Source organism: Garra rufa, chromosome 13 (assembly GCF_049309525.1).
Source record: "Garra rufa chromosome 13, GarRuf1.0, whole genome shotgun sequence".
Lineage (NCBI taxonomy): Eukaryota > Metazoa > Chordata > Actinopteri > Cypriniformes > Cyprinidae > Garra > Garra rufa.
Window position 1 is genome coordinate 9,846,094 of NC_133373.1, and position 12,027 is coordinate 9,858,120.

The following is a 12,027-nucleotide window of genomic DNA, read 5'->3' on the forward strand; positions in this document are numbered from 1 at the left end:
AATATGATATGATACGTATCATATGTGTAGCCAATATGATATGGACATAGAGATCAAGAAAGAGCAGTTCTAGAGATTAAGTTCATGTGTTAATGTAGTCATATTCCTATTTTGGCAGCTTAATATTCATAGAAACTAGTCTATGTTTTTTGCATTGCGAAAATCATAGTGCCCTATAATTATCTGAGTACTCGATTAATCGTCAGAATAATCGACCTCGATTACCAAAATAATAGCCTTGTCTATCAGCCTAGAGTTTCATAACTGAACTAGATAGATCCTAGTTTGGAAAATCCTGCCTTAAATTGTAATGCCTGATAAGAAGTGGTGTGCTATCATCTTCCAAGTCATCAAACTCTCTTCTCTGTCATGTAAACATCTGGCAACCACTCAGAAAACCCCCAAAACACACTAACAGACACTCTTTCTTCCTATCTCACCGGCGGTCTTTGATGAATGAGTAATAGTGTCCTGCGTGGGCCTGTCCGCTGTGGACCACCACTCCCACCAGTTCGTAGTTCTCAGAGATGGTGACCTTCTTCCGAGGCGATCCTCCAGATCCGGCCTCGCCCCCTCTCCCGTTCTCTCCATGATCTGCACTTGAATCCTGGCGGGCCATTCCTGACACTGTGTACGGCTCCATGTTCAGCACCCAGGGGAACTAAAAGTGAACACAAATTATTGAATTAAATGCAAAATGATTTTATATTACTATTTTCTTTTAATTTATACTTTTATACAGCAAGGATACAATAAATTGATCAAAAGTAAGTTGTTGCTGGCCAACACTACATGGCATGTGATGCTGCATATAATCTTACTCTGATCTGCTCATCGTATTTGATGGACCGGCCGCTTTCCCAGTCGAACCCGAATCGCATGAGGTGGATGACCAGCACACTGGGCAGAGATTTTATACAGGTCCGCTTCACAGTGGTCCGCTGTAACACAGAACATGTGAGCACAATGTACAGCTGTATTTTCCTCCAGTACTTTATAAATGAAAACACATCAGACTGTACCTTCTCTTTACATTTCTCGCAGTAATAAGCATTGCTGCCATCTAGGACTTCTCCTCTGACAAACTGATCGAGAGAGATCTCCAGACTCTGACAGGACGTCACCCCCAAGTTCAGAGCCATGAACGTCTCCTCACGCTCATACCTACAAAACAAACCCAAGTCAGGGTTATAAAGAAGTCTTTTTGAGAAAATGGGTTTGGAAAGATATGCAAGTCAACGAAGTTGTTCCATTAAAGGATTAGGATTAAAGGATTAGTTCACTCAGAACTAAAATTTACAGATAATGTACTCACCGCCTAGTCATCCAAGATGTTTATGTCTTTCTTTCTTCAGGCATAAAGAAATTTTGTTTTTTGAGGAAAACATTTCAGGATTTCTCTCCATATAATGAATATGTATGGTGCCCCCAAATTTGAACTTCCAAAATGCAGTTTTAATGCAGCTTCAAAGAGCTCTAAACGATCCTAGCCAAGGAAGAAGAGTCGTATCTAGTGAAACGATCGGTTATTTTTTAAACAAATTGAAACTTTATATACTGCTCGCTGCATCGCTGCAGAAGTTCTGTTTACGAAGTGAACATACAAAGAAGACCAAACGCCCTTTACAAAAAAAGGTAAAACAGCATTGTAGGATGATTTTCAAGTGGAAGGTGAAAATGTGATGAGTATTTTGGACATACCTTAAAGTTTAGACTCGGATTACACAGACTACGCATCGCAGAGACAAGACGAGCATTTGAGGTTAGAAAGTATATAAATTGTAAATTTGTTTCGAAAATAACCATTTGTAGATAAGACCCTTCTTCCTTGGCTGGGATCATTTATAGCCATTTGAAGTTGCACTTAAACTGCATTTTGGAAGTACAAACTTAGGGGCTCCATACATATCCATTATATGGAGAGAAATCCTGAAATGTTTTCTTCAAAAAACAATTTCTTTATGACAGAAGCAATAAAGACATGAACATCTTGGATGACAAGGGGGTGAGCACTTATCTGTAATTTTTTTTTCTGGAAGTGAGCAAATCCTTGAAGGTTTACCTGTGTGGGCAGTCTTTGCATATCTTCTGATCAGAGAAAATGCCTTGGAATGTGTTCTTGAAGATCTGCTCTCGACCAATTTTCTAGTATAGGAGAATTACAAATGCATTTCAGATTGGGTATGAACAATTGAGTATGCAAAGGACTTTGTGTGAGCTGTACCTTTAGATGTTCATCAAGCTGATCCACCAGACTGGTGAAGAACTCATAGGCATCTTGCTGTTCTCGCACATATAATTCTTTATTCCACATCTTAAATATCTGAATCAAGACCAATCAAGTGATGAGAACAATGATTTTCATTACTTGAAATAAAAAATAAACATTAACTATGATAAAATAAAATATGAAAACACTATATATTATACAATTTTCGTTTAGCTTAAATTGTAATAAAATAGTACTAAAGTAACTAAAACATAATAAAAACTATATAAGCATGTCTAAATATAAAAAAATTACAACAATACAGTGCATTTTAAAATATCCAAGTCTTTCATAAAAGCATTTGTGAGTTCTGGAGTATCTGATAAACTACAGATCAAATAAAAGCTGTTTTTAAATAAGGTTCTTATCTGACATCAAACATTTCTCTGTAGTATTTTAGACGTTTGGCAGCTTTCATTCCAAATGCAGTTTACTGTGCGCATGTTGATAGTTCTAGACAAATCTTAACAGTGAATCTCACCTTCCAGAAGTTCTCAGGTACATAGTATTGTAGTTTGCTCTCCATCAGGTGACCAAACAGAGACTGCACCTGACAGAACACACTCTCCTCTGGGTTTTCAATGTCATCTTCAATTGACAAGACAGCCTACAACACAAACAAGGTTAATATTGTAACCCAAACTATTATAAAAAGACAAACACCAAAAAAATTGCTACACAAAAAGTGAATAATACTGGGAAATATTATCACAATTTGAAATAACAGTTTTCTAAAATGCCAGTCTTCAAGTGTCACATGATGCTTCAGAAACTGATATTTATAGATCAGCTAAAAACGGAATAAATAGGCTTTCCATTTGCATATAGTTGGTTAGGCTAGGATAATATTTGGCCTGAGATACAACTATTTGAAAATCTGGAATCTGAGAGTGCCAAAAAAATCTAAATATTGAGAAAACTGCCTTTAAAATGTCCAAATGTAGTTCTTAGCAATGTATATTACTAATCAAAAATTAAGTTTTGATATATTTACGGTAGGAAATTTACAAAATATCTTCATAGAACATGATCTAATATACTAATGATTTTTGGCATAAAAGAAAAATCGGTTATTTTGACCCATACAATGTATTTTTGGCTATTGCTACAAATATGTCCATGATACTTAGGACTTGTTTTGTGCTCCAGGGTCACATATATTGATTTGTCACTTCAGAAACAACTTTTTATTACTACTAATGTTGAAAAAGGTTGTGCTGCTTAATATTTGATCATTATTTTTTGATGAAAGGAAAGCTTTTTGACAAATTATAAATGTCTTTACCATCCTTTGATCAATTTAACGTGTCCTTGCAGAAAAAAAATGCTACTTAAAAAAAAAACTCACAACTTTTGAGTGGCCGTGTACATATACATTTTATGAAAAACAAAAATAAAGAAATACATAATCTTCAATTTTAATATTTTCTGATTTCTGTCTTGTGATTGAGTAAATTTTGTATTCATCCACTGCAGTATTGTTGAGTATGATAAAACAGCGTAATATACATCATCACAGGTAGATGGAACAACTTGTGGTGCTAATGTTTTACAAATAACTACACTAAAACGATTAAAAAACATTTCAAATATGAAAAAAAAAAACTACATTTGATTAAATTTAAAACAAACTATGTATAACAAAAATCATCCTATATTTAGCGATACAGCAATAAACATTTCTAATATTTCTAGGTTGGGGCGTCACCTAGTGGAGAAAGAATTTGGTAAACATACACTAGTAATAATATAGCAGCATTTACCTCAGGCAAACCAGGCTGCATGTAGAGTTGCTGGAAAACTGCATTCATGTAGCAGGTCGCACCTCCGTTCTTCAGTCCCACAAACCCAGACACAGAGCGGCTGTCTACGGGTGGAAGATACTGACAACACACAATGACAAATAAACTCAAATCTGTTGTAGAGTTTCTTACAGTAGAACAAAGCACTTAAATGATAAGAGATAAAATGACTGGTAAAGGGACTCACGTCGAACTCTTTGGTAAGAGATGGGTCAGATTGGTGGTGCATAGACAGCAGTTCTTTAGTGATGAGCTGCAGGTTAGTAAGCGAGCTGTCGGACAACATGACCAGCACTTCGTATGCCGCCAGACGACTGCTGACCGTACTGCACCTGAGACACAGGCACAATTACTACAGGCAGTTTTAGTGAGTTCTGTATCAATGAATGTAAATGTATGTGGTTGATTTTACTTTGGGTGAAAGTCGTGGATAGATGCTGTAGCGCTAGATGAGTTGTCACTGTTCAGGATGATTCGAGATGCTCTGAAGAGAAAGTCATCCAACAGCTGCTGGATCAGAGAAGGACCTGCAGCACATTAACAACAAGAAACGCTCTACTCCACATCCGGATCTTCATATGCATATCATGCTGTCATATTTATCTGAAAAGTGGCTGACCGAACTGCTCTTTCTCACTGCCGCAGAGGGACAGCAGGGTTTTAATGAGGCGCAGGTGTCCGGCCAGCAGGATGTTGTCGGCTTCGCTGGTCTCCAGCTCGTTGGTCCAAGTGGGCTCGAAATTATCAAGCCAGCTGATCTCGTCCTCCAGCATGGCTGCAGGGCTGATCTGAAGCTGCTCCATTTCTGATGCTGAGAATGTGAAACATATGAGGATTAGCTTTTCTAAAGGAATCAAAAATTGTTCTAAAATTCCACAGGACTGAAGCAAATGACACTCTTGGAGCTTATCCACCTTTTTCTTCCTTTTTATATATATATATATATATATATATATATATATATATATATATATATATATATATAGATAGTGATGGCCAAAATTATTAGAACACTAGTATTTTCACCACCTAAAAATTTAAGCCAGTTAATTTTCTGACTTTAAGTTATTATCTTTTGCTGTAGTGTGTCAGTAGGAAATGTCACAACTGGCTGTTTTCAGACTCCTTGCGCAAACAAAAATCTCAGTGGATTATTACAATTAATGGCAAAGTGAACGTTTGGAAATGTATCTGATATTTCCTACTGATACACTACAGCAAAAGATAAAAATAACAGACTTAAAAACTTTTTTTTAATAAAATCATACTGTAGGCAGAATAGGCAACAGGGCTGGAAATTTAGCCTTAAACCAAGTATCAATAGGGACTATCAAGTCTGGGAAGTGTTCAGTAAGTAGTTGATAATTTAAAATTTCCAATAATAATAAATAAACAAATATTTGTCTGCATTTTCTAACAATAACGTGGGTAACAGGGTTGAAGACTAATAAATGCAGTCTACATTACACTAGAGAACTAAAAAGCTAAAGAGATTTATAGTTTTTTTTTTTTTGCCTTGGTGTAGAAACACTCCACATGTTGCATTACATTTTAAAGAATATTATTATTATTATTTTCCTTTAACTAATTGAGTAATGAGAATGAGACTGCAAGTAAAAAATGTGGGACAAAATGTTTTTGGTACTTCAGTTAGTGATTAGTTAATAATTACATTTTTTTATTACAATGAACTATACTATTGTAAATCAAAATTATGAAATAACTGTGAATGATCAGAAAATAAATAATGAGAGATCAAAGAGCATTTTTAGCGAAAACTGCCATTTTTATTATATACTTATTTTAAAAAATAAGGCAGAGCACTCACTGGTCAGGTCATCCAATAGCTGGCACCGCAGGTCAAAATACTCTGTGCATTGTGAAAGCAACCTAAAAACACAATAATCAGTTTAGCTCTGCAGATATACATAATTTCACCGCTTTTCTGAAGTCTACAGTGCTTTAAAGAGACAGCTCACCCAAAAATGAAAAATCTGTCATTAATTACTCATCCTCATGTCGTTCCAAACCCATAAGACCTTTGTTCATATTGAGAACACAAATGAAGATATTTCTGTTGAAATCCAAAAGCTTTCTGACCTTCCGGTGAGAAGCCGGCGTTCTGACATAGAATGTCCATCGCTCTTAGTTCATCACCTGTATATGCTGGTTCAAATAAGTAAGACTGGGTAAAAAATTGCAAGATGAAAACTCTTTGTACAACGTGAGTCTTCTGCTTGTAAACAAGGCACAGTGCATCCAGGTTCAAACACTTACACGGAAGAAAATAAACTGTTGAATAAAGTTGTTATATTTGTATTCTTTACCCCTAAAACATTCTTATAGCTTCATAACATTACGGCTGAACCACTGATCTGACATGGACTATTTTAATGATGTCCTTACTACCTTTCTGGGCCTTGAACTTGTCAGTTGTGTTGCTGTCTATGCAGGGTTTTAAAAAAAAGCTCTCAGATTTCATCAAAAATATCGTAATTTGTGCTCTGAAGATGAACGAAGGTCTTACGGGTTTAGTACGGCATGACTACTATCCAGCTACTACTATTCCAGCAAGTTCTTATTAGTCATTATACAAATCAGGAATAAAAACAATCTCATAAGAGAAAAGAAATCATGTATGTTTAGTGCGTCAGACCTTTGGTTAACACCCCTCATGATGCTGGTAGGGGACCAGAGAGGAAGTTGAGCTGTCAGAACCACCTTCAGCAGGAAGAGGTTAGGCTTCTGGAGCTCAGGGTACGCAGAAGTGTCTGACTGACTGAGAGTGTACAGCTGATCACACGCCACACGTCGGATCTATGAACACAGGAACTTAGATGTTGGGACTCAGAAGTCATACTTACTCACAGACAGGTTTAATTTCGTCAGAATTACAATGCAGACACTGACCTCTCCACTGGGCGATCCCAGCAGAATATCAATGATGAAATCATTCACAGAAGGCAGATTGTAAAATGAGCCTTGAAAGAGAACAGGAAACAAAGCGATTTCATAAGCGTTTTGATTTTTACTGACTTTATTTTACATACAAGTGTTTGGTTTTTTTCTTACATAGCTGTTGGCAGCGTAGCTGAAGGCATGTGACGAGTAAAGAGAGTGCTTCTCGTGCGATAATAGTGTCTTTGATGGACACACACAGCTGTTTCACGCATATCCCAGCCTGCAGCGTGGTGGCCTCTCCCTCACTGCCCGAGCTGCAGTTACTTCCTGCAACACACACACAAGCACATACATTTAGAGAGATGAAAAACAGACTGACTGAAAGACAAACGCACCGCACTGATCAGAGTCTCACCTGTGCTGCTGACCCTGCTGCGGACACCCAGAGGTAAAAGCGAGTTGGTCGTCTCTCTGATTGGCTGGCTGCTGCCAACTAGGTCCAATCGGCCAGCAGCCGCCGCCCAGGTGAGCCTCATGAAACACGCCACTGTAGAAGTGAAGTCTCCCACCTCCATTGTCTGAAAATGACAAACCAAAGAAGTCAGATAGGGTCGGAAATAAATCATTGAGTTAGGGCTGCCCCCTACTAGTCGACTAACCATTAGTCAATGAGAAGAGGCTTGGTCGACCAAAATTTTATTAGTCGCAGAAATAAAAATTCCACAGGAAGTGGCAAAGTCACGCAGTCTGTGATGGACAGATCATTAATGGCTGGTCTATGTGGTAATACAGTACATCGGGGAGGAGGCAGACACCCAAGCACTCACCTATCGTTCATCGCCCTCATTTAATTTGAAATATACATACATAGCCGGTCAGTCTAATGTTTACCTAGAAAAATGTGCGCTATTCAAGTGTCTGTGCAAAGTGTGGTAACTAAATAGTAGCTCGCTCACTGCATGACAGATGAAGGCGCCAGTGCGATCACTTGCTCTTAAAATACTCATTTTTGGTCATAAAGAGAAAAGTAAAACACTTTCCAAATCTGTAAAGACTCTACTTGTGCACACTCAGAATAACAACGAAACGTTGCGCTTTTGTAAAATAATCAAAAGAAACAGGATGCACTTTCTGCTGTTGCAGTCTCTGTGAACTTGAGCGCAAAACTTCAAAACTCTGCATAGTTGCCTTAGAAACATGGAAAATACTGTATGTCTACACAGAGCAAAATGTCTATCTTCAAATGAACAACCTGTTATTTAAACTGAAAACAAATGAAGAGTTTAGATGCAAAAGCCTCTAAGTGCCGTTTGAAATTTTCTTCTAGAATGAGCATTTTTATCAGGCTCCTAAGTTTGTTTTCAGTTATTTCACTTTAATGGCAATGAAAAGAACACTTAGGCCGCGATCACACCGAACGCGTCTTTTAGTTCTAAAAATGCGAGGCGCACAGCACTGCCTTTTTTTTGGTGACTTTTAATAAAAGAGCGTCCTGCGTTTTTTTTATGTTGCTAAGCAACGACCAAAACAGCTGTCCTGTCAGTCAAATCAAAGGATTATAGCGCGAGCGCTCTAAAATCTTAGTTTTATGCTGTTAAGTAAACTGTCATATTAGCAGAAACCCTAAATAATACAGCTCCGGGTTACCCACGATAGACACAAAAGGTTTCTCCTCTATTTCTTGCAGTCTCCGGACTTTTTAAGCAACCGTAAAATTCCGTCACAACAACAGAAGGCCCGCCTCTCCATTCATTCGATTGGACAATGGAAAAGAACGCGAATGACGTTGGGCGTTTTTCCGCTCAGAGTTGATTTTTTTTCAACTTCAGGCACTCAGAGCGCTCCTGCAAAAACACGAGGCGCAGCAGGCGGTGAAAACGCGAGGCGCCTGGGGCGCATAAGCAGCACGTAGAACGCTCACTGCCAACAGAAAACCATTCAAAAGAGGCGCCTCCAACTGCAAAAACGCGTTCGGTGTGATCGCAGCCTTAAGAGGCTTTTGCATCTGAACTCTTCAAATATTCTCAGATTATGTAATCCATATGAAACATGCAAACAGGTGCATCACTACTACAGAGATTATGAGCCAGTGTCGCAGACTTCACCTTAGAAACAAAACAAAGAAAGCACTAGTTTATCAAATAATTATTAAAACGTTAATGCAGCCTCCTTGCTGTTTTTCCCTGACACATTCATAATTCTCATATCTGCTGGTTTGCCGTGGTAAACTTTGTGCATGCGCTTGAGCGCTTATTAGGCTATGTAGGCAATTAAAGGCTCATTATTATGATTTATATGGTTTATTAATAAACATGCGAATAATATCGACTAATACTTAAAATAAACGACTACTACACTGCAAAAAATGCTTTTCTTACTTAGATTTTTTTGTCTTGTTTCCAGCCAAAATATCTACAAATTCTTAAATCAAGAAGGATTTTGTAGAAAAGTAAAAATTATCTTCTTGTTGACAGAAAAAACTATTCAAAATTAAGTGCGTTTTTGCTTGAAAGAAGCAAAATAATCTGCCAAATGGGGGTAAGAAAAATAATCTTGCTTTCTGTCTGGAATAAGATTTTTTTGCTTACCCCATCAGCAGATTATTTAGCTTGTTCTAAACAAAAACTCAATTAATTCTGACTTGTTATTTCCGAAAACAAGACAATAATTTTTACTTGTCTAGAAAATCCTTCTTGATTTTACGATTTTTAAAAAAATATTTTGGCTGGAAACAAGACAAAAAAAAAATCAAAGTAAGAAAATAATTTTTTGCAGTGTAGTCGATTAGAAACACTTTGAGTTGAGGGCAGCCCTTTCTAGTAAAGCATGGAATGCTCCTTCATACCTGTATGGCGACACGGGCGGCTGGGATGATTTCTTCCACTCTGATGGAGGATCTGTCAGACATGGACACCTGTCTGTAGGAGGACTTCTCTGGAGTTCCACAGACGGAGAGCTGTCGGCCGCTCTGCCTCCCGGCATTACGAAACGGCCGAGAGGACAGAGTGTCCAGACCTTCCTTGCTCAACTCCTCATCGAGAATACTAGGCATAGCCTGCCCTACCAACAGGAACCTACAGGGGGAGACAAAGATCAAGTCCTGGTTCAGTTTTACATGGTGTTTGCATGTAAATGTCTTAGCGGTGGGCGGACGCAACCACCCTACAATGATAAAAAAAATCCATTAACTTCTTTTTTTTAATCCCCAAAAAACCTAAACAGTCTCGATTATGAAGATGTTCTGATTTTCTTCGTATTACATCATACTGCTCAGGCCCCGCCCACAACCGCTGACAGACTGTCCTGTATTTGCAAATTTCCGCCCTCAGCCAGTTGTACGCTGTCTGCCATTTTCTCTGCACTTGAGCAGCTGTAGCGACAACAATGTATCATAAGCAATGCAGGGTTTTTTTAATTGGATGTAAAAGTGAACATAAGAGTCTTTATTTTCGCCCGACATCAGAGCCACTGAGGACGCAGTGGATTAGTTTTGGTTTTGATGGTAACGCACCACCGAATACACAAAAAAACTGAAGAAAGAGGCGGAGTGAGCAGTAGCTCATTATCATTTAAAGAGCCATGCACCGAAACGGCTTGCTGTTTTTAATAAGGTTAAATAAATGTTGTTTTTCAAGACCATTGAGGAATTTTAACCAAAGTATGTTGCAGACATTTCATGAAGACCCTAAAGAATCATACCAACTTGTGGAAAATGGGCATCTGATGTCCCCTTTAATAATCAAACACACGCTGTTTACAATTGTAATCTGGGTAAAACAAGAGCTGAACAGAACCACAATGGTTTTTAAAGAAATATTATTATATATTAGAGCCGAATTCAAAGAGATGGTGTGAACAAAATAACAGGGAAAGAGAAGACAGCCAGACTGATAAATGAGACTGCACCTGGCCAGCTGCAGGCAGATGGAATAGACTCCCTGTCTGGTCTCGTAGTCCACCTCAGAGGGGATGGAGTCTCTCTGCATGACGTTAACCACCAGACTGAGACAGAGAAAGATAATTAATGATTCAAATATACAGCCATTAACACTGCAGAATTATCAACATGAGGAGCAGGGTAAAAGTAGGCAGAAAGCAGACAGCTACCTGAGACCTCCCGCTTTGAGGAAGTTCTCACAGAAAGATTTGACACTGGTCTTTGCCATTTCATCATCAGATGTGGGCATCAGCTTGGAGCTCAACACCTGTAAGGAGGACAGAGGTGAGTGTGTGAATACAGAAAAACAAAGTATACAAAATACATACATTACCATTAAAAATATATATTTCAATATATTTTCAAATGTAATTTATTCCTGTGATGCAAAGCTGAATTTTCAGTAGTCATTATTCCAGTCTTTATTGTCACATGAACCTTCAGAAATTATTCTAATATGCAGATTTGCTGCTCAAGAAACATTTCTTCTTATTATTAATGTTGTGCTGCTTAATATTTTTGAGGAAACTGGGATGTATTCGCCAAAATCGGTAACCGGGTTGAAAATTACAGTTGAGGTCAAAAGTTTACATCCCATCTCAGAATCTGCTAAATGTTAATTGTTTTACCAAAATAAGAGGGATCATACAAAATGCATGTTATTGTTTATTTAGTACTGATCTGAATAAGATATTTTACATAAAAGACATTTACATACAGTCCACAAGAAAAAAAAAAATTGTTGAATTTATAAAAATGACCTTAATCAAAAGTTTACACCCCCTATTATTCTTAATACGGTGGTGTTACCTGAATGACCCACAGCTGTGTTTTTTTGTTTAGTGATAGTTGTCCTGAACAGTTAAACTGCCTCAATTAAATAACTGAGGGACTCAAATGCAATTATTAAAGAAGATTCAAACGCTCACTGTTCAAAGTGCTCCAGAAGGAAAAACAATGCATTAAGAGCCGAAGGGTGAAAACTTTTGAACAGAATTTTTCTTATTTTGCCTAAATATCTTTTTTCTTTCATTTAATACTGCCCTTCAGAGGCTGTAGAAGATTCATGAACTCATGAACAACTATCACTAAACAAAAAAACACAGCTGTGGATCATT

General features: G+C 37.7%; 1 protein-coding gene across 1 annotated transcript in view; it reads right to left on the reverse strand.

Annotated features, from left to right (window-relative positions):
• usp24 (ubiquitin specific peptidase 24) overlaps positions 1–12,027 on the reverse strand; it is a 63,953-nt gene that overhangs the window by 19,972 nt on the left and 31,954 nt on the right. Inside the window, exons 31-48 of the mRNA XM_073816877.1 lie at positions 11,080–11,177; positions 10,879–10,974; positions 9,818–10,046; positions 7,388–7,550; positions 7,144–7,299; positions 6,982–7,052; positions 6,728–6,888; positions 5,900–5,961; positions 4,691–4,882; positions 4,484–4,598; positions 4,259–4,403; positions 4,033–4,152; positions 2,751–2,876; positions 2,225–2,323; positions 2,063–2,145; positions 1,023–1,164; positions 822–941; positions 441–661 (exon numbers count right to left, since the gene is read on the reverse strand). Coding sequence (XP_073672978.1) covers positions 441–661; positions 822–941; positions 1,023–1,164; positions 2,063–2,145; positions 2,225–2,323; positions 2,751–2,876; positions 4,033–4,152; positions 4,259–4,403; positions 4,484–4,598; positions 4,691–4,882; positions 5,900–5,961; positions 6,728–6,888; positions 6,982–7,052; positions 7,144–7,299; positions 7,388–7,550; positions 9,818–10,046; positions 10,879–10,974; positions 11,080–11,177 — 2,399 coding nt within the window. The remainder of the gene's footprint in view (positions 1–440; positions 662–821; positions 942–1,022; positions 1,165–2,062; positions 2,146–2,224; positions 2,324–2,750; positions 2,877–4,032; positions 4,153–4,258; positions 4,404–4,483; positions 4,599–4,690; positions 4,883–5,899; positions 5,962–6,727; positions 6,889–6,981; positions 7,053–7,143; positions 7,300–7,387; positions 7,551–9,817; positions 10,047–10,878; positions 10,975–11,079; positions 11,178–12,027) is intronic.